Genomic DNA, 27,823 nt, shown 5'->3' on the forward strand with positions numbered 1-27,823 from the left:
GGGTAGAGAGTTGGCTTGAGAGGCTTGAGAGTTGTAAAAGCTGAATGGGTATCAGAAAGCTTTCATCAGGGTTGATGACGATTTTCTGGGTAGTTGAAAGAAAGTGAGATAGGTTGGTTGATTGGATGGATGAATGAATAGATGAAAGAGAGGATGGATAGATGAGAGAGGGGAGGTATAGAAAGATCAAAAGCATTAAGGGGTTATACCGGGTTGTACTGAGTGAATCAGTAGTGACTGGTGAAAGGAAGAAAGGATGATGCTATGTAGTTGAAAGGTTAGACAGATATAATGTTGGAAAGATAGAAGGTTAGATAGATAGATAGATAGATAGATAGATAGATAGATAGATAGATAGATAGATAGATAGATAGATAGATAGATAGATAGGATAAGCCTGGGGTAGTTCAGTGGAGTGGGTAGAGGGTTGGTTGGTCCCGCTAGATAGCAACCCTGAGGGAGTCTTTCCCTACAAGATCTGAGGCTAAGATCTATCCACAAACTTTCACTCACAATGTCTTTATCAGTTTCCATGGGGACAGAGACAGAATCAGTCCCACTCTCCGCAACCTCCGCCAAGCTCAACAGACGAGGACGCTTCGGCACAGAGATTTTCGTGACTACAGTGTTAAAACTGAGAAAAACAAAAAAAAACATTTTTCGATTCCGGTTTTACAGTGACAATCATGTGTGCACAATGTACTATTGTTAGCTAATGAAGCAGATTGGGTACTTCGAGGCGTATGGCTGGAGTAAATAGCTAGCAACATTTGCAATGACATCGCTCTAGATTCAAACTCACCTGATATGCATTGTTCCAGAGTACAGTGGTACCAGAGATGTATTGCAATCTTTGAAAAATAGTTCTGTTCAGCCAATTATTCTGGGGCAATACCATAATAATAATAATTAGGATATAAGAACAATTACAAACCCTTCTGGGGCAATACTATACCAAATATTATATGGTCATGATTGATATATATATTTGTTAAGATGATTAGCATATTTGTTGGTGCTTACTTGACCCTTATTTACCGTGTTTAAATGCAAAATAAAGTTGAACTTGGGTGCTCTTATTTTAAAGAAGTCCTCATTTACACCATTTACATTGATCGGAATGAGATGGGCGGGGCTCCACTATTGCAGCTCAGAGAACACACGTCTGCTGTCAGAGGAAATTCACCGTTATTTTCTAATTGTTAGGACTTCTTCAAAGTCACTTCGTTAATCCTGGACGCCGTCCTTTATGATAGAATAGAGTTATACCTGGTCTAAATGTGACGAGAGTGTACCGTAAACGGGATCAACCGGTCTCTGGGGCTACCAAGTAAATCGGGATAGCGGTGGTCGGGCTGAACTTGAGAGGTATTTTTCTATATCGAGTGAAGTTCTTTCTTTTGACGGAACACGACCAAAAATATTAGAAAGCATTATCATTGAGCTTGGCAACTTTGTATGAAGTTGTCTCGGGCGAAATGGACATTTTTTTGACCAGTTAGCATGCTAGCAATGTGCTAGCAAGGCAACCTCTCAAGTTGATTTACATCCGTGGAAATTGAGTGTAGCGTCGCGTCGGACATCAGTGGGAATCGAGTGTCGCGTCGCGTCGGACAACAGTGGGAATCGGGTGTAGCGTCGGACGCTGGTGGAAATTGTTCGGTGGTGTTAGAGGATAGTTTTGATCGATTGTCCACAAGTTTAAACTAGCACAGATAAATATGGTGCGAGATTCAACGCTGAATTTCAGTGTTCTTAATAGGACATGCAAGCTGGTCGTCCTGCTTTGCATTCTCCATATTTCTGTCACTTTCATATTTTACGTGAGGTCTTTAGATATTCGGGCAGCGTTTGTTCAAAAACAACAAACTCATCCAATCAAACACGAAGAAGCTGCCACCAAAGTTAAGGCCATCGAGTCTCTACCAGAAGCCCCTGTAGTGAGGAATGATACCACGACCACCAGCAGCAACAAAGTCAAACAACTGGAGAAATGTCCTGAAACTTCCCCACTGCTTGGTAAGTACTACGTTAACATAAGTCATGTTGCATATCAGGAAAGTGCACTTCAAATGAACATCGAGAAGAAAACTTGTGTAACAGCGACCCGCTGTTATACAAGTTTAGGAGTTGAATCATGTAAGTCTATTTGTAAAACCCCCCCAAAAAGTCGACTAGTGTTTAGTGTTCCATACATAGACTTATTGATCTTATTGATGGCCACATGAGTCGTCACATCAGAGGTCGTAACAACAAGTCCAGGTCCTGACCTTTCCACACCGTCGGAATTAAAGAGTCAAAACGGTCTGAAGTTTCTACACTTGAATGTTAGAAGTCTTCTTCCAAAACTTGACTTTGTAAATATGTTTACCTACACCGCAGACCCAGATGTGTGAATGCTTTCTGAAATCTAGCTAAAAACATCTGTCTCTCATGATGAGAATTGGAATTGATGGTGAACATTTCGGACTTTGGCTACTTTGGTTCCAGAAATTGAATTTCAATCTGGATCCTTGAATCTTGTTGATGCCTGTTGCCTGTTGCTATAGACCCCATCTGCTGTTTTTGGCAGACTGGACTGTATTTTTGAAATACTATCACAGCATGTATATTCTGAATTGGTCCTTATGGGTGACCTAAATCTATGCTGGTTGACTTCTACTTCTGACCAATTGAAACATTTGTTTAACACTTATAATCTTACCCAGATTGTTAACAGAGTCACAAGGCTAAACGCAAAGAGCCGTCTGAAGTCTTCCTTGATTGATCTTGTTTTAACCGACACCCCTCACCGTTTGGATGTTTTGGGTGTTTTATGCGGATGATGTCAGTGATCACTGTGCTGTTGGTTGTGTGAGGGATGGAAGAATCCCCAAACAGCCTTCACACATCATCCTGAAATGAAACTGGAAGCAGGTTGATATGCAGGGTTTTTTACATTATGTTTTTTTTTACCATTGACTGGAAAAGAGTTGAACTGATCCCTGATGTTGAGTTAGCCTTTTCATACTTCCACAAAGCATTCCAGGATGTATACAACACACACATCCCTTTCCAACCATTTAGAATGAAGGCCAGGGACGACCCTTGGTTCTCAGAACCAGAACCCTTGGTTCTCAGATGAACTAGCCTAAATCAGAAGGAAACGGAACGGTTTTTGGGCTTCAGCAAGAAACTCTGACTTGGCTGATGACCTGATGGCCTAGCCTACAAGGAAAGGAAATGCATACTCTAAATTGGGGCTATATTTAATGTCTGTTTTTATTGTAAGGCCTATGACCCCACCCTTTCAAGAGGGCCAAGGATGAGGCTGCAGTGTAGGGTTTCATTAGGCCATTCATACATGGTGGCCTGGGTTCAGATTTCAATAAGGATGTCATGTTTATGCAGCTGTGGTTATTGCTGATGTGCTGCTGGTTTGTCCGCCTACCTCTGTGACAGGGGAGGCTGGCGGAGGTAGAAATCAGAGGACGGGCTCATTGTAATGAATGGAATGAGGGATGGTTTTAAACACGTTTGAATGTTTGACACTATTCCGTTATTCCATTCCATGGATTACAATGAGCCCGTTCTCTGTTTTCTACCTCCGCCAGCCTCCCCTGCTCTGTGATACATTCTAGAGACAGCAGCCTCTGGCGGTTGAGCCCTCATTGTCACGTTTCTGTGTACAATAAGTTCACTAAGCTCGGTCGTTACCTGGGCTATAGTAGATTGACATGTCCCTGTACACTTTCTCTACTGTAAATGACTCTGTAAATCTACTGCTTCTTCTAGCATTGTGACTGCCAATGGCCCCTGGTCCTAGATTTCTTTTTGTGATGATGAATAGATGATTTACTTACTTTGACAAATGTATTTGTTGTAAGTTGCTTTAGATAAAGGCGTCTGCTAAATGTCAAATGTAAATGTGAATCTATTGTTATTGTTGTGGCTGATGTGTTATCTGATCTACTTTGTAGTCTCTGTCTCTGTCGTGTGAGCTGCTGACACATAGGACTCTCCATTGTGCTCCTTGATCATAAAACATTTGAGATGCCGTTGTCGAAGGAGAAAGAAGAAGTAGTTGCTTCCTCAGAGAAGAACTTGATGTCTCTCCTTTTGAGGGAAATGTTGTGTTGTGTTGACTGGCTTCACTGAGCTACTGTATGTGACTTTGGAGGTCTTACAATGGAAAGATTTAATGTGTTCTCTCTCTCTCTCTCTCTCTCTCTCTATCTATCTATCTATCTCTATCTATCTCTCTATCCCTCTCTTTCTCTCCTTTATCCCTCCCTACCTGTCCCTTCTGATGTCTTTCTCTCTTTCTCCTCTATCCCTCCCTATCTGTCCCTTCTTATGTCTTTCTCTCTCTTTCTTCCTTTCGTTCTGTCTCTCTCTATCTCTCTCTCCTATCCCTCCCTACCCCTTCTTTCTTATGTCTTCCTCTCTCTCACTCTCCTCCCCCCTCCCTTTCTCCCTCTCATCCCCTCTCCCCCCTCCCTCTCTCCCTCTCTCCCTCCCCCCAGTGGGTGCTCTCCGTGTGGAGTTCTCGTCCCCGGTCAGCCTGGACGTGGTGAGGCAGGAGAACCCTCAGCTCCAGGCTGGGGGGCGGTACAGACCCAGGGACTGCATCGCAGTGGAGAAGGTGGCCATCATCATCCCCTTCCGGAACCGAGATGAGCATCTCAAGTTCTGGCTGTACTACCTCCACCCCATCCTCCAACGCCAGCAGCTGGACTACGGAATCTACGTCATCATACAGGTCTGTGACATCATAATAAAAACAATAACAACAACAATAATAAAGGATTTTATTTGTATAAGGCTTCTGTCACATACCCAGAGCAGTTCACAGGTGGAGCAAAGAAAAATATGGAACGCAAATTAAACTCTATATTTAGTAACGATAGAGTAGCTATCTTTGATCGCCAGTGACATCGTTGTTAAAAGCGAAAGTGAAAGCGTTAGGATGTTCCTCTGTGAATTTGGCGTTTTAGCTGAATGGAGAGTATTTTGTGCGCATTTTGACATGAGTGAACGGGAGTCGGGTTTTGATGATGCAATCCAGCGCCATACGGTTCAAACCTCCTGGGGAGACCCTGACCCTGGGGTCACAGAACAGGGGCAGCGTACGAAGCCACGGTTTATCTCATGTTCTTGTTGGAACGTTATCTCAGATTGGGCTGCATTATCTCTCTGCATTATCTCTCTGCATTATCTCTCGCTGTCTCTGTCTGGATACAGGTGTAGCTTCATCAACACTAATCGAAGTTCTCTCTCTCTCTCTCTTTCTCTCTCTCTCTCTCTCTCCCTGTCTGTATATTCTTTGTCTGTCAGCAGATTCTCCTATTTGTTCATGCTGTTTGCACAACCTAAACTCTCTCATGCCCTGCAGTCTAAAGAGGTCTGTACTTAACCAAGAGATGGGGTTAGGTGGAGGTAGAAATCAAAGGACAAGCTCTTTGTCATGCATAGAATGGAATGATGAATGGTATCAAGACACACATTCCTATCCTTTGGCTTTAATCAAGGTCTATAGACGAGGTTCCAGGGGAGCTTCTTTTGATGCCCAGGAACGAGAGTCACCTGGAGGAGTCTGGAGGGAGGCAATAAGGGGCCGTGTAAAACTGAACTCATTCAGAGCCACGGGTGAATAAAGGCGCCTAAGCTGTCCACCTTCTAGAGTGCCAATCAGAGTGTTGTTGCTAGGTAAACACCCCGTAGAACACTTAGGCACTCTAGGTGGTGAGTGTTCCGGAACTCTTTGGCTGTTGGTGGGTGAGAGAGAGGAGGGATGACATGCAAGATAGGTCGAGGGTCGGAATCGAACCAGGAACCTTGCGATTACGTGGTAAGTGCATTGGTGTGCTACGCCACTAAGCGCCCAAGAAGGTTAAACTCTGACCACCCTATCTGGCTGTGGTGTTTCAGGTGAGCCATGTAATGGTCATAGCGGTTGGTGTTGTGTCTGCTCTGCTACTACACCTTTACGGCAGGATCGGTAGAGGAAGGCAGGGTAGTTTTTTCACATGTAGACATGAATAAACGTGGGTGGGGTTTTGATAAACGATCCACCGCCACCCGGAAAAGCTTGTGTCCACTACATCTTTACTACAGGATGTTTGGACCGGACAGAGCTCTGGGCACATGAGGTCATAGGAGTGAAGGGCTGTAGTACATTAGCCCCTGGGCCTGGAGAAGACTGGTTAGACATAATAATGTTGGCCCTGATCGGTCGACCACAGACATGGTGTCATTTGTGTCTGTTCTGTAGATGACTGTTGATCCTGATACACCCATGGAGCCTACTCTGTTTCACATGACTATCTTGGTTACAATCTGGTCAGTGTGTGTGTGGTTACTAACCGATATAGCCTTAGTGACACCATCGAACACTCCCCCCCCAGAGCTCAGAAACATGAGATACCACAGCCAGACAGACACTTGTTTTAACATGTCAAGAGAGAGAGAGGATATTCAGGGGGGGGGGGGGGGGGGGGGGGGGGGGGGGGGAGAGGAGAGGAGAGGAGAGGAGAGGAGAGGAGAGGAGAGGAGAGAGAGAGAGAGAGAGAGAGAGAGAGAGAGAGAGAGAGAGAGAGAGAGAGAGAGAGAGAGAGAGAGAGAGAGAGAGAGAGTGAGAGAGAGTGTCTTGCTCGCTCATTGAATGTGCTGTCGCAAGTAATTAGAACTTTACTTTTAGACTTCCTCTCGCAGGTTTTCATGCCAAGACATGAGTCTGTAACTCACACACACACACACACCCACAGACACCCCCACCCACCCCAACAGACACCCCCCCCACACACACACACCCCCACACACACTCAGGACAGCTCAAGTGTGAGAAACTACCAGGTTGTTGAGTAGAGAGAGCCACACCTGCATACAGCAAATATTTTGGCGCATTTCCACCGTCATTTTTGGCACTGGTGCTTGGCTCAAAGCCTCAGGCTTTTGTTTCTCCATCACAGAGGGCCTGCCCCCAAAAATCCCCCAAAATGCTGGTGAAGGTAGAAATATTATTACAATATTGGATATTACGGTACCACACAGCTCAGTAGTACAGGGTTACAGTAACCTCATAAAACTCATTTTGAAGATCGGTTCATCTGTGGCCCTATGAAGGTTGGAACTGAAAATAGAATGAATAATGAATTAACCAACATACAGTACCAGTCAAAAGTTTGGACACACCTTGCCAAGAGTGTGCAAAGCTGTCATCAAAGCAAAAGGTGGCTACTTTGAAGAATCTAAAATATAAAACATATTCTGGTTTGTTTAACACTTTTTTGTTTACTACATAATTCCATATGTGTTCCTTCATAGTTTTGATGTCTTCAATATTAATCTACAATGTAGAAAATAATAAAAAATAAAGAAAAACCATTGAATGAGAAGGTGTGTCCAAACTTTTGACTGGTACTGTACTTATAAGTCCATTACAAGCAATAATAGGTATACTGTATATTTTAAATTGTTAAAGTACAATACATAGTTGGCTCAAATGACCTTTTAGGCTGTTTAAAACATTGTTTGGGTCTTTGTTGCTGTTCTACCACTCAATCTCTGTGTTTTTCTCTTCTCTCCTCTTCCTCCTCGCCATTCATCTCCTTTCCTCCTGTTTTGTTGTTGCCTTTTCCTTTCCCTGCCCCCCTTGCTCAAACCGCCACTCCTTTTGCATGTCAGGCGTGTCTGGCCAATGGCTGTGGTCGCTGGAGGAGGTGAGGCCAGCCCCCTGCTTGCTCTGGCCAATAGCGTGACCCCGTTGGGCTGAGGGGTCGTACTGGTAATATGGGCTTCTTCTTTTTCTTCTTCTTTTTCTTCTTCTTTTTCTTCTTCTTTTTTTTCTTCTTTTTTTTCTTCTTCTTCTTCTTCTTCTTCTTCTTCTTCTTCTTCTTCTTCTTCTTCTTCTTCTTCTTCTTCTTCTTCTTCTTCTTCTTCTTCTTCTTCTTCTTCTCCTTCTCCTTCTCCTTCTTCTTCCTCTTCATTTTCTTTATGCACTGGCTAGGCTACATTCTCAATTCTCCAAAGCAGCTCCCTCTCCTGGTCTCCTCTCCTTTACCTGCACTGACATAAAACAACTGGACAGGTGAAGGTATATTCAGGAAAGACAGCAGCGGCCATGTTGCTACCACCTGTCCTGTGTGTTCAGATCAGGAGAGGAGACCAGGAGACGAGGTGATCGAGCAACTTTACACTATTGAAGTGCAATTCCAGTGTCTGTCTGTCTGTCTGTCTCTGTTTGTCTTTGTCTGTCTGTCTGTCTGTCTCTGTCTGTCTCTGTGTCTGTCTGTCTGTCTGTCTGTCTCTATCTTGTGTGTTTGTCTGTCTGTCTGTCTGTCTCTCTCTATCTTTATTGTTTTATCATATGCAGTCCTCTTTACTTCCCTGTTTCTGTCTTGTTTCAAATGACCCTCTTTGGATGCAAAATGTGTATGCAAATGATATGATATTATATTATATTATTGCAGCGTCTCGTGTGAAAGTTGGTTATAATAACATAATAATACAGATTTCTTTTTTTTTTTTTTTTAATTCTATTACTTTCTCGACTACACAAATGTTTTCCTGCAGTTGGTACATTTGGGATGCATAACATTTGTCATCTTTCCAACAATCCTAACGCTCAGAGCTGTCTAGAACAGGATGACTTCAACTTGGCAGGCACTCGTTCCGAGAAACCTTATCTCTTGTTTCCCAGAACAACACATTTAGTAGAAATTGGCCGTTTCTCTGGACAAAAGATTCAGAGGTAGTATTATGTATAATGTGGAGATCCAGGCATTTGGAGGGTATGGTTACGCAAGGTTAAATTGTATGTAACCAATTACACATGATATCATCTAACTTGATGCCAACACCCAAAGGCTTACAGTCACTTGTGCCTGACCCACCCTGTCTCTTCTTTCACCCCAGAAACTGTTACTCTTTTGGAGGGATAGTTTCCTCCCATCTGCCCTACTTGAATATTTTAGACAATTCACGTTCTATGGGCATTGAAACCGTGGCCCTTTCAGGAAGGTCCATCGCCAGATAAAGCCAGTGATATGTGAGCCCGGGGCTTTATGTCTCCTGAACAACCCTCCCTGGCCCACGCAGACGCAGATCGTGATGCTCCTGATAGCTTTGTTTTGTCTCGCCAAGCAGTGAACCGTCAGAGGAGAGAGGGAATGCGGAATTGAGGAATCATATCAAGGAATGGTATCAAACACGAGTGCATCACAATGAGCCGTCCTCCAATTTCTCCCTCCAGCAGCCTCCCATGGCCTCCCTCCACCAGCCACCCTGCTGTCCGTAGAGAGAGAGCGGTATCTAGCCCATCTCGGTGGCCTTCCGCCAGCCTCTGGTCTGTATTCACCAGAGAGAGAGAAACAGAAAGAACAGACCGACCCCAGGCTCAAATCACAGATCGCATAAATTAGGGCTAAGAGCTTTGATTCTGTTGGCTAAGCAGAGGATCCAGGATCGGTGGAAGGTCTTGTAGGGATGGATTACTTCCCAGACAAGACACAGATTAAGCCTGCTCCTGGACTAGATGGCCTGTCCATCAGACCTGGGAAAAATATATAATTTAAATGATTTGAAGTATTTGATCAACTTTGGTGTGCTTGATTTAGCTTGCCTTGCATGCATTCGCAGACTAGTCCACTGCTTCCATTGTGCCTGACCAAGGAAGTCAAGCCCACCCACCCCATGTTTTCCAAATACTTTTCAAATATTAAAATATGCAATTTTTTAAAATAGAGATGATTGTCCAGTGAGCATGGTCTTACGTCCAGTACTAAAGAACATTTTCAATAGAAAATCTACATTGAAGGTGCATTTTAGTCTAGGATTAGGTAGACTCTGTGTTGGGAACCCTAGCTCTACATCGTTTCTGACTGCTAGATCAAACACTAACACAACATGATACTTGGATTCCTTTTTGTTCCCAAATTAAGCTATTTTTCTGTCCCTCCTTATTCGTAACTGAACATGTCTGAGCTGTGAGAAGGATAACTGAAATGGCGATCTAATCTACTGCCAGCCCCCCCGGAGCTCTCCTAGCAGAGTTGTGAAAGAGAACGTGTGCAAAATAGATGAATTCCTTCACATGACCTTTCTATGTTGTTAAGCAATTCTCTGTTTACTGTGATAATAGCCTGCAGCTCTGATACGAAGCTCTCCTCCACAAAACATTGTTTCTTAAAGCTCCACTCTGATCATTTTCCTGAATTTCCCCTAGGGATAAATAAAGTTTCTATCTATCTATCTATCTATTTGAGGTTAGTCTGGCCTCAGTGTCGGTGTGCTCTTCTTCCCCAAGGCCCAGACCCTCCAAAAGTAGCCCACATATTTAGAGTTTTTCTTCTTCATTTTTAACACCCAAATCTAACCTTTAACCTTTACACTGTATACTCCCAAGTCTTTGTCTGTGTCTAGTGTTCAGTCCCTATGCATATTTGTGTAGTAGCCTAACACTTTGTAGTACATACCTTCAGTCCAGCCTCAGACTAGCTGTACCCTTTTCTCCACCAAGTCACTGGGGGCCGGTTTCCCAGACCTAGATTAAGAGAATCTTCATTGAAAGTGTGATTTAGTCTGAGACCATGTTTAATATGTGTCCGGGACACCGCCCCTCACAATGTTAACCCTCTGGGGTGGTTTCCCCGACACAGATTAAATCCTAATCCTCTAAATCACACTCTCAATGGAAATTCACATTGAATTGAATATGATGCTTTTTTAGTCTAGGGTGAGCCTTTACTCACCAACTGCCAAAGAATTCCGGAACACCTGGAGTGCCAAGTGTTCTATGTGGTGTCTACCTAGCAACAACACTCTGATTGGCTACAAAATGAAGCATCATAACTGATGCATTTCTGGTGAATAAAGTCACCCTTTGGCGCTCTAGAATGTTGACCATTTGGGGCGACTTTATTCACCCTCGGCCCTGAACGAGTTAATCTTTCTCTGGGAAACCACCCCTCTCTTGTCTTTTGTGTTTTTACCTGTTCTACTCCCCAATCTAACTCCCGCTCACCCGCCACTAACCCTCGCCCTCCGTCCCCTGTGCAGGACGGCAACGAGACGTTCAACCGGGCCAAGCTGCTGAACATCGGCTATGTGGAGGCGCTGAAGGAGTATGACTACGGCTGTTTCGTCTTCAGCGATGTGGACCTGATCCCCATGGACGACCGAAACACCTACAAGTGCTTCAGCCAGCCCCGACACCTCGCTGTGTCCATGGACAAGTTTGGCTTCAAGTAAATCACTCACACGTGCACGCAAAACAACACACACACACACACACACACACGAACAAACACTAACACACACACATACACACACTAACACATACACACACACACACACACACACACACACACACACACACACATACTTATCTGTGTCTGTGGACAAGCTCGGTTTCAGGAAACCACTCGCACACAAATCACTGTACGCATGAATACACACACGCACGCACATATGCACACACACGCCTCATTAAGAAGGAGTGTCTAAGGCCATCTTCGGTTCCATGACTTCGGCCATTAACCCGTCTGCCGTTGGCTAATCTCTGAGGCGGTGCAGCACACGACCAACTGTCGCGAACACTTCTCCCTGTTGAAGCCACATGGGGCTGCAGGTCTCTGCCGGTTATCACCATGGCAGCTATTTATAAACCTGGGGACCTGCAGCATCTGGTGCACACACAGTGGTGTGGTGTGCTGCTAGATTTGGATTTGATTACTGTGTGTGTGTGTGTGTGTGTGTGTGTGTGTGTGTGTGTGTGTGTGTGTCACAAACCGACTTGGCATCAGCTCTAACTCTACCACAGCTTTGTTGTCTAGGGGGAAACAGCATTATGTGATCCAAACATCTGACGTGCACTAGTTTAAGAGGTATCATTTCCATTTCAGACATTTGGCAGACGCCTTTATCCAAAGCAACTTACAGCAAATACATTTGTCTTAGTGAGTGAATCATCTATCCATCAGTCATCATAAGAAAAAGTAATCTATACTAGGACCAGGGGCCATTGGCAGTCACAATGCTAGAAGAAAGATATTATTTTTTTATTATTATTATATTTTTTTTTACATTTATTTTCAGGAGAGAAACTTGCACAGGGGGGTTTTGGGGGTGAAGAGGTCTTTCGGGTTAGGGTTAGTACAGGGGGGTAGTGGGGATGAAGAGGTCTCTAGGGTTAGGGTTAGGGTTAGTACAGGGGGGTGGTGGGGATGAAGAGGTCTTTAGGAGGGACAGTTAAGATGTAGCCTGAAGAGATGGGTCTCCAGTCTATGGTGGTAGATTGGTAATGACTCTGCAGTGTTGCTTTGTTTCTGATGTCATTCAGCTTGTTCAGGCTCTGGTTTAACTAGCAGCATAGAACGTTGTTAACTCACCAACTACCAAAGAGTTCCAGAACCCTCCCCACCTAGAGTTCCAAGTGTTCTATGTGGTATCTGCCTAGCAACAACACTTTGATTGGCTACAAAAATGAAGCGTCATAATTTATGCATTTTTGATTAATAAAATCACCCTTAATATAAGAACTGCGAGGGTTTTTCTTAATTCCTAAAAATGTTCTTAAGAAATCTGAATTGTCTAGGAACTTCTTACATATTTTCTTAAGAAGCTACAGTTTAATTGAAATTGGAATTTCTTCTTAAGCACCATTTGTGAGTCCAGAGCCAGTTTTGGTATATTCCTACTTTCCCCTTCCTGCTTCCTCCTTCCTACTTTCTAGTTTCCACTCTTCCTCTGTGTCCGTCAGACGGACCAGTGTTGAAGTCTTAGTGCAGAGGGAGGTGTTTCAAAGATTAAGTCAAATCAGACCAGTCATGTAATTTGAGTTAACCATGTTCCTGAACTGCCCTTTCATTGAGACCTGATGTGCCTGAGTCATGGGTTTTGAATCTCTCAGGTCTTAAAAGGTGCTCATGTGAGCTACGCTAGCTAGCATCAAGGGATCTTCTGTCAGCAGCGTAGCTCACATGCTAATCACTTTAGCCTGAGGTGGCCATGTCAGCGTAGCTCACATGCTAATCACTTTAGCCTGAGGTGGCAATCCAGTTACCTCAGTTAGGGTCGCTCCCCCTTCAGTGATAACAGCGGAGGAGGTCTGTTTGCTGTGGCCTCTGGATCAAACGACAGTTGACTTAGCTGTTAGTCGACCACGTAGAGCATGAGTCAGACAGGGGAAGCGGTGTGTGTGTGTGTGTGTGTGTGTGTGTGTGTGTATGGAGTGTGTGTATGGAGTGTGTGTGTGTACCCACGAGTGTGTTTTTTGTCTCTGAGGATTTTAGAAGCTGTTTGTATCTGTTGTGATTCACGGCTCTCAGTCTTGCCTGTGTCCAAGAGCTGATCCAGGGTTCCTCTAGTTTCCTGTATCCACGGTTTTTAGAAGTGGAGGTCAGGATTAGGATTACAGTTATTAAGGTTTACTCAATAGAAAATGTTGATAATGGCAACCGTGTATGCTGAGTTATGGGCCTCTGCCTCATAAATTGTGTGTGGGGGGGGGGGTGTGTGTGTGTGTGTGTGTGTGTGTGTGTGTACACTGAGCTTCTCTCAAGGCTCTTTAGGGCATCCTGTCCCTAAACCTGTTCCCTGTTGTTTGCACTAACAACGTGTGTGTGTGTGTGTTCCTCCAGGGACAGGCATCTGGATGTAATAGGCAGGGTCCTGGCAGCAGGGAAATCCGGTTCAGGGAGAGACGCCAAGCTCCTCTTGTTGGGCAATTTGCTCTCTGACTAATTCCCACGCAGTATTGGCTTAGGGTTGGTTTTCTGTAGTTTTTCTCTTATTGACAAAGCATGTTTGATTTGCAGCGTTGCAGCAGGGAAGCTTTCTACACTGAGCAGTGGGGCTTTAAAGAATGACCAAGCTGAGGAACTCAGTGTCCAAAATGCGGGGGTGGGATACCGAGTCAGCATGTCTGAGGCAGTGTCACATGACCACACAGGAAGAAGGCCTGTCTGAACCATCCATCTGCTGGGCAGTCACTTCCTGTTTACTGTCGTGAGACTGCTCTCTCTCTGGCTGCCTTGACCCCTGGAGGTCAGCTACAGAGAACACTGTCATCAAAATGTTCAAGTTCCCCCATTTATTCTAGTTCTCTCTCTCTCTCTCTCTCCCCCCCTCCTCTATTTTCTCTCTCTCCCCCTGCTCCCCCCCAGGTTGCCCTATAAGCAGTTCTTTGGGGGAGTGTCCTCCATGAGTAAGGAGCAGTTCCTGAAGATCAACGGCTTCCCCAACAACTACTGGGGCTGGGGAGGAGAGGACGACGACATCTTCAACAGGTCAGACACACACACACACACACACACCCCTAGTCCTTCCTTCCTTGCCACTCCTGTAGATCTGAACAACAACAACAACAACTAACAAAAGAAAAACAATGACTACTCAGCCCATGAGAGGGGACTGGACAGATGGAAACAAAATGGAGGGCAGAGAACAGACACCAGCAGGCCAGAATAAAACACCCCGAACCCACCAACCACCAAAGAGTTCCGGAACACTCACCACCAAGTGTTTTATGTGATGTTTACCTAGCAACAACACTTTTATTGCCTACAAAAATGAAGCATATTGTATGCATTTTTGGTGAATAAAGTCACTCTTGGCACCAGTGTATAAAATCTACTTTTTGGTCTACCAGCCAAAGGTGTCTGGTGGAGAAGAAAATTCAACAGCCACTCAGATTTTTTAAAACCAATATTAAGGCAAAGATCACAAAAAACACATTGGCATGACTGCTGATGCATTGAAAATGAGGTGAAGGGCAGCACAGGCAAATCAGGCAAAATTCATCACTATTTGCATTTCTTGGGGAAGGTGTGAACCAACATTTTGCATGAGCGTTTTTTTTTAGTTTTTTTTGTTTTGCATGACTGAGGAAATGCTGCACACAGGTCGTCGTGGAAACCCCTCTGAAACATCTCAGCGATTGCACCCCTCCCCCTCCCCCTCTCCTCCTCTCCTCTCCAATAGTGCTGTCTGTAGCTGCCAGGCTGTTTATGTGTTGAGGGTGAATTCCAGCTGTCTGACAGCTTGTTTCTGTCTCAGATAGACGGCCGGCTGCTTTTATGTGTTTGAAGGAAACAGAAGAAGAAACGGAGCAGAATAAAGCTTTGTGGCTTCTCCTCCAGACCCCGTCTCTGCCTCCTGTCCTTTCTGATAAAATATGTCTTTCTCTTTTCCTGGAGATTGTTGCGTAACTTTGGCCACATCTCTTGGTTGTCTTTCTGTGTAGAGATGAGTCAGGTTTAATCAGCGTGTAAATGCTCTGTAAATGTACACTAAACCCTGCCTTGTTAGAACACATGGTAGTCTAGTCAAACTGTACCCTGCCTTGTTAGAACACATGAGCCAAGCTTTACCCATACAACAAAACAACTTAGTTTTTGAGCTGAAATGCTCTCTATAATAATAATAATAATAATTTGTTATAATAATAACTTATTTTTAATAAGAATTTATTTTGTATAGCTCTTGTCTCAGTACTCAAAGACAACAACAACATATACAGTAACAATAACAATAGTTAAAGTAATAAAAGCAAGTTTATAAAGCAGGATTTTGAGGGATGGCTTGAAGGAGGAGAGCGTGCTGGACTCTGTGGTTTGGGAGAGTGTTCCAAAGAGTGGGGGGGGGGGGGTCCCCCCAGGTGGTCCTCTGTGGCTCAGTTGGTAGAGCACGGCGCTAACAATGCTTAGGTTGTGGATCAGATTCCCGCTGGGACCATATATACTGAAATGTATGCACTCACTGCAATGTAAGTCACTTTGGATAAAAGCGTCAGCTAAATGGCATATATTATATTATATATTATAGGTGTTTAGTCCTGGTGATGGGATGTCTATATGTACAGTTGTGTTCAAAATAATAACAGTCCAACATCACTAACCAGATCAATCACCGTTTTTGGTAGAAATTATATTTCTACATGGCAAATAATTTACTAGTAGGTGTAGTAGAATAATAGAAAACCAACAGACCCAACAGTCATGACATGCATGCTGCTGATTCTGTGTAATTGAATCATTAATTGAAAAGGACGTGTTCAAAATAATAGCAGTGTGGAGTTCATTTAGTGAGGTCATTCATTCTGTGAAAAAACAGATGTCACACAGGTGGCCCTTATTTAAGGACGAAGGCAGCAAATGTTGTACATGCTGGTTATAGTGCATTTCTCTCTGAAAATCTGAGTAAAATGGGTCGTTCCAGACATTGTTCAGAAAAACAGCGTACTTCGATGAAAAAGTTGATTGGAGAGGGGAAAACATATGAAGAAGTGCAGAAAATGATAGGCTGCTCAGCTAAAATGATCTCAGATGCTTTAAAATGGCAACCAAAACCAGAAAGACATGGAAGAAAACGGAAAACTACCATTCGAATGGATCGAAGAATAGCCAAAATGGCAAAGACTCAGCCAATGATCAGCTCCAGGGTGATCAAAGAAGGTCTGAAGTTACCTGTGAGTACTGTAACAATTAGAAGACGCCTATGTGAAGCTGAGCTATCGGCAAGAAGCCCCCGTTGAAAAACACGTCCCATTGTTGAAAAAACGACGTGCTGAAGAGGTTACAATTTGCCAAAGAACACATTGACTGGCCTAAAGAGAAATGGTGCAACATTTTGTGGACTGATGAAAGCAAGATTGTTCTTTTTGGGTCTAGGGGCCGCAGACAGTTTGTCAGACGACCCCCAAACACTGAATTCAAGCCACAGTACACTGTGAAGACAGTGAAGCATGGTGGCGCAAGCATCATGATATGGGGATGTTTCTCATACTATGGTGTCAGGCCTATTTATCGCATACCAGGGATCATGGAGCAGTTTGGATACATCAAAATACTTGAAGAGGTCATGTTGCCTTATGCCGAAGAGGAAATGCCCTTGAAATGGGTGTTTCAACAAGACAACGACCCCAAACACACCAGTAAGCGAGCAGCATCTTGGTTCCAGACCAACAAGATTAACGTTATGGAGTGGCCAGCCCAATCCCCGGACCTTAATCCAATAGAAAACTTGTGAGGTGACATCAAAAATGCTGTTTCTGAGGCAAAACCAAGAAATGCAGAGGAATTGTGGAATGTAGTCCAATCGTCCTGGGCTGGAATACCTGTTCACAGGTGCCAGAAGTTGGTCGACTCCATGCAACACAGATGTGCAGCAGTTCTCAGAAACAGAGGTTATACAACTAAATATTAAATATATATTCACAGGAAAGCTAAATCTTCAAGCATTTTTCAGTTTATACAGTAAATGTTTGAGTTTGTAAAGAAAAATGCAGACACTGCTATTTTTTTTCTTCACTTTCTGTAAAGTAATAACAAATTTGATAAATTTTTCTTCATGTTTTGATTTGGAATAGAATGTGCGGTGTTCCCAATGCATTTGCGTGTATGGAAATAAAAGCTATTATAAGGATTTTGCGCTTTACTCACTTTTTTAATCACACTGCTATTATTTTGAACACAACTGTATACATGTTAGCTTAAATGCTATCTGTTGAGATGTCCTTGGCCTGTACCATGTTGGTGAATGATCCACGCTTTAACTCACCCACTGCCAAATCATTCCGGAACACTCCCCACCTAGAGGGCCAAGTGTTCTATGTGGTGTCTACCTAGCAACAACACTCTGATTGGCTACAGAATGAAGCATCATCATTGATGCATTTCTGGTGAATAAAGTCACCCTTGGCGCTCTAGAACGTTGACAGTTTGGGGACTTTATTCACCCTCAGCCCTGAACCAGTGAATGGAACTGGAGAGTTGTTGACATCTGAGCTGGACTTCCTCTCCCCTGAAGGACTGCATTATTAATGGCCGCCACACAGTGGTAATTGCACGGGGTGTTAGAATGTGTTTTTGGCACCAGCGTGGAGGCGAGGGGAGGCGGGCCAGCTGGTTGTTTTCACAGAGACAACATGTTACTGTCGGGAATCTCTTATCAGGCGTGTTGTTGAACCCTGCTACACACACGGTGTGTGTATGTGCGTGTCTGCGTGTGTGTGTCAGCCATGCTGTTGAACCCTGCTACACAGACACGGATCACGTGGCGTTATGTGTCCTGTAACATTCCTGATTCCATTACACGCATTACAATGAGCCCGTCCTCTGATTTCTACCTCCCCCAGCCTCCCCTGGTGTTCTACCTCCCCCAGCCTCCCCTGGTGTTCTACCTCCACCAGCCTCCCCTGGTGTTCTACCTTCCCCAGCCTCTACCAGCCTCCCCTGGTGTTCTACCTCCACCAGCCTCCCCTGGTGTTCTACCTCCCCCAGCCTCTACCAGCCTCCCCTGGTGTGGGGATGCTGTTGTATGTCTGTCCCTTCCACTAGACAATAGTGAAGGAAACAAATAACAGGTGCAGATTTGTGTGGGTGTGGTGAGTAACGCTGTGGTACTGTGTGTGTGTGTGTGTGTGTGTGTGCAGGCTGAGCTCCATGGGGATGTCTATCTCGCGGCCCAGTGGAGCCGTGGGGAAGTGCAGGATGATCCGGCACAGCAGAGACAAGGACAACGAACCCAACCCACAGAGGTGACTCTCCTCTCCCTCTCCTTCTCACTCCTCCCCTCCTCCTCTCCTCTCCCCTCTCCCTCTCCCTCTCCTCCTCTCCTCTCCTCTCCTCTCCTCCCCTTCCTCCTCTCCTCCCTTCCTTCTCTCCTCTCCTCTCTAATCTCCCCTCTCCTCCTCACTCCTCTCCTCTCCTCCCTCTCCTTCTCGACTGGACAGGCACACCCTGGAGGGGGCATGGCAATAGTGGAGGGGATCGGGTGGGGGTGGGGAGAGAGACACACATGTTGTTGTGCTGATTGTACTGTGTGTTTTAAATGTTGTAATGTCATATTGACTGCTGCTGCTTTCTTGGCCAGCCTTGCAAAAATAGATTTTGTGTCTCAATGGGATTTTCCTGGTTAAATACAGGTTAATAATGATAGTAGTAATAATAATAATAATATCTGTCTCCCTCCAGGTTCGACCTCATCTCCCACACCAGGGACACCATGTTGAAAGACGGCATCCAGTCTCTGGAGTACGAGGTGGTCAATGTGGAGAAGGACCAGCTGTTCACCAAGATCACTGTGGCCGTGGGCAAGCCAACCAAAAGACACATATAACACACACACACACACACACACACACCCTGGCCTGGTGGAGAGACTCTCCTCTGTGGAGTGTTTGATGCAGTAACCAAACGTGCCTTATTGACACTCTCTGAATGATGAATGATACTTCTGGTCTCCCTCCTGGATCGCCGGAGAAAGACTGATCTGATCAGCAGACATCTTGAATCTTGATATTCCCTACTTTGTTATTCGGCCTTTGCACAACCGATGCTGAACTGAACTGAACTGAACTGGACTGAACTGAACTGGGACTCTCAGTGTTCGTTCTTCCTCTGCAGGACTCCTTCAACTGAATGGATGTTGACACCAGGAGAGTTAGCATAGAGGACCTTGACATGGAGGACCGGACACTGCACTGCCTGTGTGTCTCTCCTCCTCCCTCTCTCTCCCTCTCGCTCTCTCTCTTTCTCTCTCTCTCTCTGTGTTTCTCGGTCTCTCTCTTTCTTTCTCTCTCTCTCTCTCTGTCAGAGGACAGCTGCTGAGAGACAGGTCCTTTGTGAGCCATGTTGTCTTAAAGCAGACGTTGTGAAATAGCAAATGAACAGTCCTTTATATCAGGACTCAAAGAATGAATTATGTATTGTTTATTTTGGGGGTGTGTATGTAAGTCTATCTCTTTGCAATAATGTTGACATAGTCTTTTTTGGGGTTCTTCAATCGGGGTTTGATTTTGATAATCTGTCACTTTTGGGGGTTTGTGGGGAGTTACAGAGCATTCGGAAAGTATTCAGACCCCTTAACTTTTTCCACATTTAGTTATGTTACAGCCTTACTCTAAAATGGATTAAATTCATTTTTTCCCTCATCAATCTACACACAATACCCCATAATGACAAAGCCAAAACAGGTTTTTAGAAATGTTTGCTAATTTATTAAAAATAAAAAACTGAAATGTCACATTTACATAAATATTCAGACCCTTTGCTATGACACTCGAAATTGAGCTCAGGTGCATCCTGTTTCCATTGGTCATCAACAGATCCTGGAGAAGGGTACAAAAACATTTCTGCAGTATTGAAGGTCCCCAAGAACACAGTAGCCTCCATCATTCTTAAATGGAAGAAGTTTGGAACCACCAAGACTCTTCCTAGAGCTGGCCGTCCGGCCAAACTGAGCAATAGGGGGATAAGGGCCATCGTCAGGGAGGTGACCAAGAACCCAAAGGTCAATCTGACAGAGCTCCAGAGTTCCTCTGTGGAGATGGGAGAACCTTCCAGAAGGACAACCATCACTGCCGCACTCCACCAATCAGGCCTTTATGGTAGAGTGGCCAGACATTTTTATTTTTTTTATTTTTAATAAATTAGCAAACATTTCTAAAAACCTGTTTTGGCTTTGTCATTATGGGCTATTGTGTGTAGATTGATGAGGGGGAAAAAATGAATTTAATCCATTTTAGAATACGGCTGTAACATAACAAGATGTGGAAAAAGTGAAGGGGTCTGAATACTTTCTGAATGCACTGTATGTTGTTGTAGCTCGACCATCAAAGCAGGGTTTCAAGTCCAATGCAAAGCTCAGCCAGGGCCTAGCGTGGGTCTGTGTCTGAGGCTCATACCCAATCAAGCCAAATCCTGTAGATCGTTAAGATCCAGCTGAATAGTAATGACTCCACTGGTCCTGTTTGCTCGATTGAAAAGCTCTCAGACTTCACCTCAAAGGTCTGGAGTTCCAAACGAGTATGAAAAAGGTCAATCATGTTACTGTGTTCAGCTTTGGCATTCTAATTTCTCACAGCTAAGTGTCCTTATCAGAGTGTCTAAAGCTCGTATCTTGAAAGTCTCTCAGACTCTCCAAATCTGATGCTGACTGTCCCAATTCTCCACCTTTGCGTGAAGTGTGCTCTTGTGTACTTTCATGTGGGGAGTACACACTTGTAGTTCACCCTTCAGGAGAAGTGTATGTCTGCGTGTGTGCGTGTGTGCGTGTGTGTGTGCGTGTGCGCGTGTGTGTGTGTGTGTGTGTGTGTGTGTGTGGAGAGTTAGGACGCAGTTTTTTCTCTCCCTCTTCCCTGTGTGAGGAGCAGCGGTCCAGGTATCTTGTACGGATGTCTCTCCCTGGAGGAATACAGGGGCACCTGAATGTATTTACCTGGTGTGTGAGCGTGTGTGTGTCTGCGAGCGTGTGTGTGTCTGCGAGCGTGTGTGTGTGTGTGTGTGTGTGTGTGTGTGTGTGTGTGTCCTTTACAGTGATAAAATGCTATGGCGCTGTAGTCCTACCATGACAAGTGTCTGAAGATGATTTAAACTGTTAGATTAGTTTAGAAATGTGTTGGGCTGAGGTTCTGGTTCTGTTCTGAAGAGAGAGATCCCTCTGGTTAACGTGGTTACATGTCTGTCTTCAAGGGGGTGTGAGAGAATGGAAACTCGCCCTGGGACTCTCACTGCCGCCAAGAGAGCCTTCCAGCTCCTGAGACGGTGTGAGTGGAACGTGTTGAGTTGACTAGGAGTCCAGTCAGCGAAATGAGTGAATTAAATGGCTTTAAGGTAATGATTAACCAAACACTTCAGAGACCTCAGCTTTAGTGAGTTCATGTGGTCTCTCCCTGTCTGTGGGCTTTGCCTTCCCTCTGTGTTCCTCCTGTTGAGGTGAATGTTACTGGAGAGCACTCGGAGATGTAGCGTGTCCTTGCACAGATGTACAACTCAATCTTGTTGAGGAGAAAAAGCCATTGAGATTTGTGACTGGGGGGGGGGTGATTATAAATTAACTGTATTGTCCAGAGCCAGATAGATATATATATATATATATATATATATATGTGAACAGAATATATATCTAATTCTGGTCCATAGTTATATTTTAGCTAGTCCAGACTACCTACTCTGATTATGTTTTCTAGTTCTGCCAGATGAAGAGCATGACCATCACGCCTTAACCAAAATAAACTTGAAAGTGTCAGTCGATTGGTCAACATAATAGGTCATGTACTGCATCTTGTATCTTGACATACAGAATTATGGACAGCATGGGTGTGCAATATCAGGGGAGGCTGGTGGAGGTAGAAATTGGAGGACAGGCTCATTGTGATGCATGGAAACGGAATGAGGAACGGTATCAAACATGAATCCATGCATTACAATGAGCCGGTCCTCCGATTTCTACCTCTGCCAGCCTCCCCTGATCGACGCTAGAACCTGTACCTCCCCGAGCGGTTCCTCTTCTATTAAACAAGTGGAAGCGTGTTTTCCAAGATGCTGGACAATAGTTGGCTGCTTGCTGTTGGCACACAGTGTACTGAATGTCAGAGACCCAGCCAAGCCATATATACATGCATATAGAGGTCAGGGGAGGCTGGGGGAGGTAGGAATCAGAGGACGGGCTCATTGTAATGCATGGGACGGAACAGGGAATGGTATCAAACACATGCATTCCTCATTCCGTTCCATGCATTACAATGAGCTTGTCCTCTGATTTCTACCTCCACCAGTCTATATACATATTTTTCCACTGTAGAGCAGAGAATGGTGATGATGACATGCAGGGTTTCCTTCCAACCGTAACCCCTGTGGGACTGTTCAGGAAACCCCACACATGCACATACCAGGGCTTTCGTTCAAGAGCAAAGAAACGTTGCACAATATCGAAACGTGTTGCACAGCATGAACACTGCTCGCAATCGTCAGGAAGGGCAGATTGATTCAGCTCTACGCAACACTTTTATACGTGCAGCTGTGTGTTTTGCGGCATTGAACACACACAAGGTCTCACCAACCCCCTACCTCTTCACTATGTTAGGAAGCGATGTTCAAGAACTCAAAACACACATGGGAAACAGCAGTCCCCCTTATATGCAGTGGTGTCATGACAGCGTGTTCTCGATCCACCCAAATCCTCTTTCTGGGTCGAGAACCAGCGGTGTCTCTCCTGCGCGCCGGCTGAAGGCAGGTTCAGCGCCCCTGCAGCCACCTCATAGACAATGGCCTTTGTACAGGAAAGCCAGCGTTTGAATTTTAGTGTGAATTCCGTTTGTTGTATGGATATTAGCTGGCTAATCTGTTCGGCTTTCACAATCCTGTTCCTTTTCCTTCCCATTTTGTTTTATTGTGTGGTATCTGACTGTGGGTGTGCTTCAGCGCGTGTCTGTGCTGGGAGCATGTTCAGTGTGTGTATGCTTGTGATTTCTACAAATGCACGATGAGTGTTTGATATGAGTTGTTTTAACGGCTTTCTCTGCTTTTCCTCAAAGATGTATTACCATGCCTTCTCTTATTTGTGGCACTTTTTGGGTGAAGATGAAACCAATCATGTTTAGACGATTTATTAAATTCTTTGATTCAAGTTGTGATTTCAAGTTTCTTTCCTCATTCCTCACACAGCAGAGGCATCTCCTTCCTTGAGCTGGGGGTAATGTGACCGGGCTGGGGGTCACACAGGGTTGTTTGGGTTACTCATTGCCTCTCATAGATGAACTGTAGGCCTGTATGACTCAACACCTGTAATCCTGTCCAGTTAAGACCTGTTTATTCAGTTCACATTTCTACACACAGGATTTACAGTTTCATATGACAGTCAGGGGAGACTGGTGGAGGTAGACAGGCTCATTGTAATGCATGAGTGGAGAGGGTGAAAGGAGAGGAGGGGAGGAGAGAGGAGGGAAGGAGAGGAGGGGAAGAGAGGAGAGGAGGGAAGGAGGATAGTAACACACAGTCGTGTTTTCTCTCTAACATACAGAGGTTAATGCATTTAACCCCCCCCCCCCACACACACACACACACACACCTCACGCTACAGTGATTTGCTATGGCCCCAATACTCATGACATATTTACACTCCAACATTTCACATTTCCATGTCACCCTCCTCCTCCCCTCTCCTCCTTTCCTCCTCCCCCTGTCCTCCTCTCCTCCTCCCCTCCGTCCCCCCCTGATTAGAGTGTTGGTATGGGGCCTCAAAAACATGGTCTTGTTTCTGGAGAGGTGAGAAGCTGGTGCTAGGCTAAAGCTAATGCTAATCCTTCACATGTTGTCTTTGGCCCTGAGCGTAGCCTAGCCTACGTAGCTTCCGGCCCACAATGCACTGCTCTGCACTGGCCCCGGACCCAGACGGTCCCGCAGGGAGACATAAACACAGGATAGTAGACAGGGACGGGTGGAATGGAATGGAAAGGAATATAACTTAATTGTCCACCTGAGGTTGGAGGCCTCTGGCCTCATCTGATGAGAATTCCAAACTCCCACAGTGCTTCGAGGGCAGCAGCGTTGCTAATGGCAACCGTAGACAGCAGCGCTTCTGCCAGACCTAGTGGAGTTGATCTTGGCTTCTCACCCTGTAACATTCTCTCCATCTCTCCCTCCTTCCCCCTGTTCTCTCCATCTCTCCCTCCTTCCCTCTGTTCTCTCCCTCCTTCCCTCTGTTCTCTCCCTCCTTCCCCCTGTTCTCTCCCTCCTTCCCTCTGTTCTCTCCATCTCTCCCTCTGTTCTCTCCCTCCTTCCCTCTGTTCTCTCCCTCCTTCCCCCTGTTCTCTCCATCTCTCCCCCTGTTCTCTCCATCTCTCCCTCTGTTCTCTCCATCTCTCCCTCTGTTCTCTCCCTCCTTCCCTGTTCTCTCCATCTCTCCCTCTGTTCTCTCCCTCCTTCCCCGTTCTCTCCATCTCTCCCTCTGTTCTCTCCCTCCTTCCCTCTGTTCTCTCCCTCCTTCCCCCTGTTCTCTCCATCTCTCCCCCTGTTCTCTCCATCTCTCCCTCTGTTCTCTCCCTCCTTCCCTCTGTTCTCTCCCTCCTTCCCTCTGTTCTCTCCATCTCTCCCCCTGTTCTCTCCATCTCTCCCTCTGTTCTCTCCATCTCTCCCTGTTCTCTCCCTCCTTCCCTCTGTTCTCTCCCTCCTTCTCCCTGTTCTCTCCATCTCTCCCTCTGTTCTCTTCTCCTCCTAGTCTCTCCATTCTGAGGATCAGTGATCCCTGGCCGTCAGCGTCTTGTTCCCTGGCACTGTCAGCTGACTTCCTCTCTGTCCTGGCCTGGCAGTGTGCCCTCTTCTTATTGGCTGCAGTGGCCAGTGTGCCCTCTTCTTATTGGCTGCAGTGGGCAGTGTGCCCTCTTCCTATTGGTTGCAGCTGGGCGCTGGATGCTCAACCCCACGTGCCCTGGCTGTTTCAGTCTGTCTGGTGCCACACACACACACACACACACACACACACACACATATTAGAAAAGTATTGAGTGGCACAGAAACCGCTACCACACACACACACACACACACACACACGTACACACACGTTAGAGAAGTCTTCACTGGCACAGAGATTCTAAAGATCTGGACTCAGAGGAGCTGGAAACTCTCCTCCTGGCTCTCTCTCTCTCTCGCACACACACGCACACGCACACACATGCAGCCACCCACCCACGCACGCACACACACACATTCTCTCTCTCTCTCTCTCTCTCTCTCTCTCTTTCTAATATATATATATATATTATAGAGGTATAATGATTGTGTGTCAGGAGGTTTTTCCGTTGCTGTCATCACCAAACCAGAGCTCTCTGCCTGCCTGTCTGTCTGTCTGTCTGTCTGCCTGTCTGCCTGTACTGTATTGTATCTATGTATGTATGTGATGAGGACTGTCTATGTAGAACAGCTGTAGCAGCAGCTGACCCAGAGAAGCTGAGGACAGACACAGACCCAGGCCAGCACAACGTCAAGGGGCTTATTGAGAGGCTTTACACACTCCAGGGCCAACCCTGCTCCAGGGCCAACCCTGGCTGGACTGGACTGGATCCCATATTCGTCCCCACACTGTCCTTTCTAGCACTGTTCCAGCGCCTATGGTGCCTAGGCCAGCCTGGCTCAGCTTGGCTTAGTTGGCCTGGCCTGGCCTGGCTTGGCTTGCATCTCAGTAGTATATACAGTTGAGTACATGTCGCCGTGCGATGCCTGGGGATGATGCAATCCCTCGTTCTCTCCGTGGTGCAGCTCTGCCAAAACTCAGCATGCTGATTGTTACTCTAACTCAACACAGATTTGCTCTGTTCTGTTCTGTGTGTGTGTGTGTGTGTGTGTGTGTGTGTGTGTGTGCGCGTCTGTGTGTGCCTGCCTGTCTGTCTGTCTACCTGTCTGTCTGCCTGCCTGTCTGTCTGTAGGTTGTAATGTCTCTAATACAGTTCTGAAGCATCTGTCATCAGAAACAGCTGGTCTGAGTCTCATCTGACTCAAAAGAAAAAATCAATAAAAGAAAAAGTTTATACAGTCTCCAGGGATGATTGCTAAACCATATGAATAGTGTCTATGATAGTTCATATTTTGATCAAATCAGCAATCAAAGTATATAAATCACTTTAAACCACAGACAGAAGCCAGTTCAGTGTAATAATCTAGAATGTGTGTATGTGGTTGTGTGTACGTGTTTGTGCTTGTGTGTACGTGGTTGTGTGTGTTTGTGGTTGTGTATATGTGGTTGTGTGTTTGTGGTTGTGTGTATGTATGGTTGTGTGTATGTGGTTGTGTGTATCTGGTTCCCGGAGGCAGTGTGACCTGACTCTAACTAAGTAGACAGTTGTTTGTTCTAAGAATCGTCCACCGAATCAAACACACGTTGTGGTATGTGGTATTTACCTAAGAACAATACTTTGATTGGCTATAAAAACGAAGAGTCATAATGGCTACGAAATGAAGCATCGTCATTGATGCATTTCTGGTGAATAAAGTCACCCTCGGCACTCTGGAATGTTGACAGTTTGGGCGACTTTATTCCCCCTCGGCGCTGAAGGAGTTAAATCAGAAATCACAACATCAATACTGAAATTCCAAATGTTATTGGCTGTTTGTTATCCCAAGCTAACTCAGGTAACTTCAGAGTTGCTTCACTTTGGGAAAAACATACAAGATGGTGGATGTCATAGCCCCTTTATAATGGAGGCCTTGCTCTGGTAAAAGCCCAAAACACCAAGACCTTCACCATGCGTGTCCTGTATGCGGTCTCGGTCTCTGTCCTCGCCGCTCTGTTGACTGAATGCACCGGTACCGGTAGCACGGGCCAAAGATGATTCTGGTGACACCTCTGGATCCTGAAGACCATCACATGGTGAGAAGGTCCTACCTGCTGCTTCACTACTGGGCTGGATGGGTCCACCAGGGGAGGCTGGCCTGTCCTCCAATTTCTACCTCCGCCAGCCTCCCCTGGACAGATCAGTGTGGATGTGTCCCTCACTATGACTGCATCTTTGTTGACCATGTGGAGAGGTGCCGAGGACATGGTCCATGTTGAACTGAAGCTGAACTGGAGAGTTCGTGGGGGGTGTGGGTGGGTGGGTGTGGGTGTGGGTGTGGGTGTGGGTGGGTGTGTTCTGTTCTAGGTAGGGGCAACAGTGTGTTTCCCTCCCAGATGCAAATGTGACTTCCACAGGAACCTTCCTGCAGACCTGCCCTGGTTGTCTCATCATGAACGTCAATAGCACCATCAGCAGAGTGTCTGTCCGCATTCTCTATATCTTTGGTAGGCTGTGTGTGTGTGCGTGTGTGCGTTTGTGTCTGCCTGTCTGTTTGTGTCTGTGCATGTGTGTGTTTGTGTCTGTCTGTCTGTTCGTGCGTGCGCGTGTGTGTGCGTGCATGCATGTATGTGCGCGTCCGTGCATTTTCAAGACTAACTATGTGTTTCATGTCCATTCTGCCAGGGAAGACCAGGACACTGGAGGCTTCAGATCGGGGGCATTCCACAAGCAAGCAGAATGTCTTCAGTATCCTCAGCCGGCACAGTTCTCATACGACAGAGCAGCTGGTGATTA

At 45.6% G+C, this 27,823-nt stretch overlaps 1 protein-coding gene across 1 annotated transcript; it reads left to right on the forward strand.

The window, feature by feature from the left end:
- Positions 1-1,165: 1,165 nt before the first annotated feature.
- b4galt1l (DP-Gal:betaGlcNAc beta 1,4- galactosyltransferase, polypeptide 1, like) lies at positions 1,166-23,388 on the forward strand. Its single transcript, XM_083686659.1, has 6 exons — positions 1,166-2,019; positions 4,506-4,741; positions 11,038-11,225; positions 14,145-14,267; positions 18,413-18,517; positions 18,954-23,388. The coding sequence occupies exons 1-6, from the start codon at positions 1,722-1,724 to the stop codon at positions 19,096-19,098; spliced, it is 1,095 nt and encodes a 364-aa protein (XP_083542785.1). The 5' UTR covers positions 1,166-1,721; the 3' UTR covers positions 19,099-23,388.
- Positions 23,389-27,823: the final 4,435 nt, after the last annotated feature.

This window comes from Argentina silus (genome assembly GCF_951799395.1).
Source record: "Argentina silus genome assembly, chromosome: 15".
Taxonomy (NCBI): Eukaryota; Metazoa; Chordata; class Actinopteri; order Argentiniformes; family Argentinidae; genus Argentina; species Argentina silus.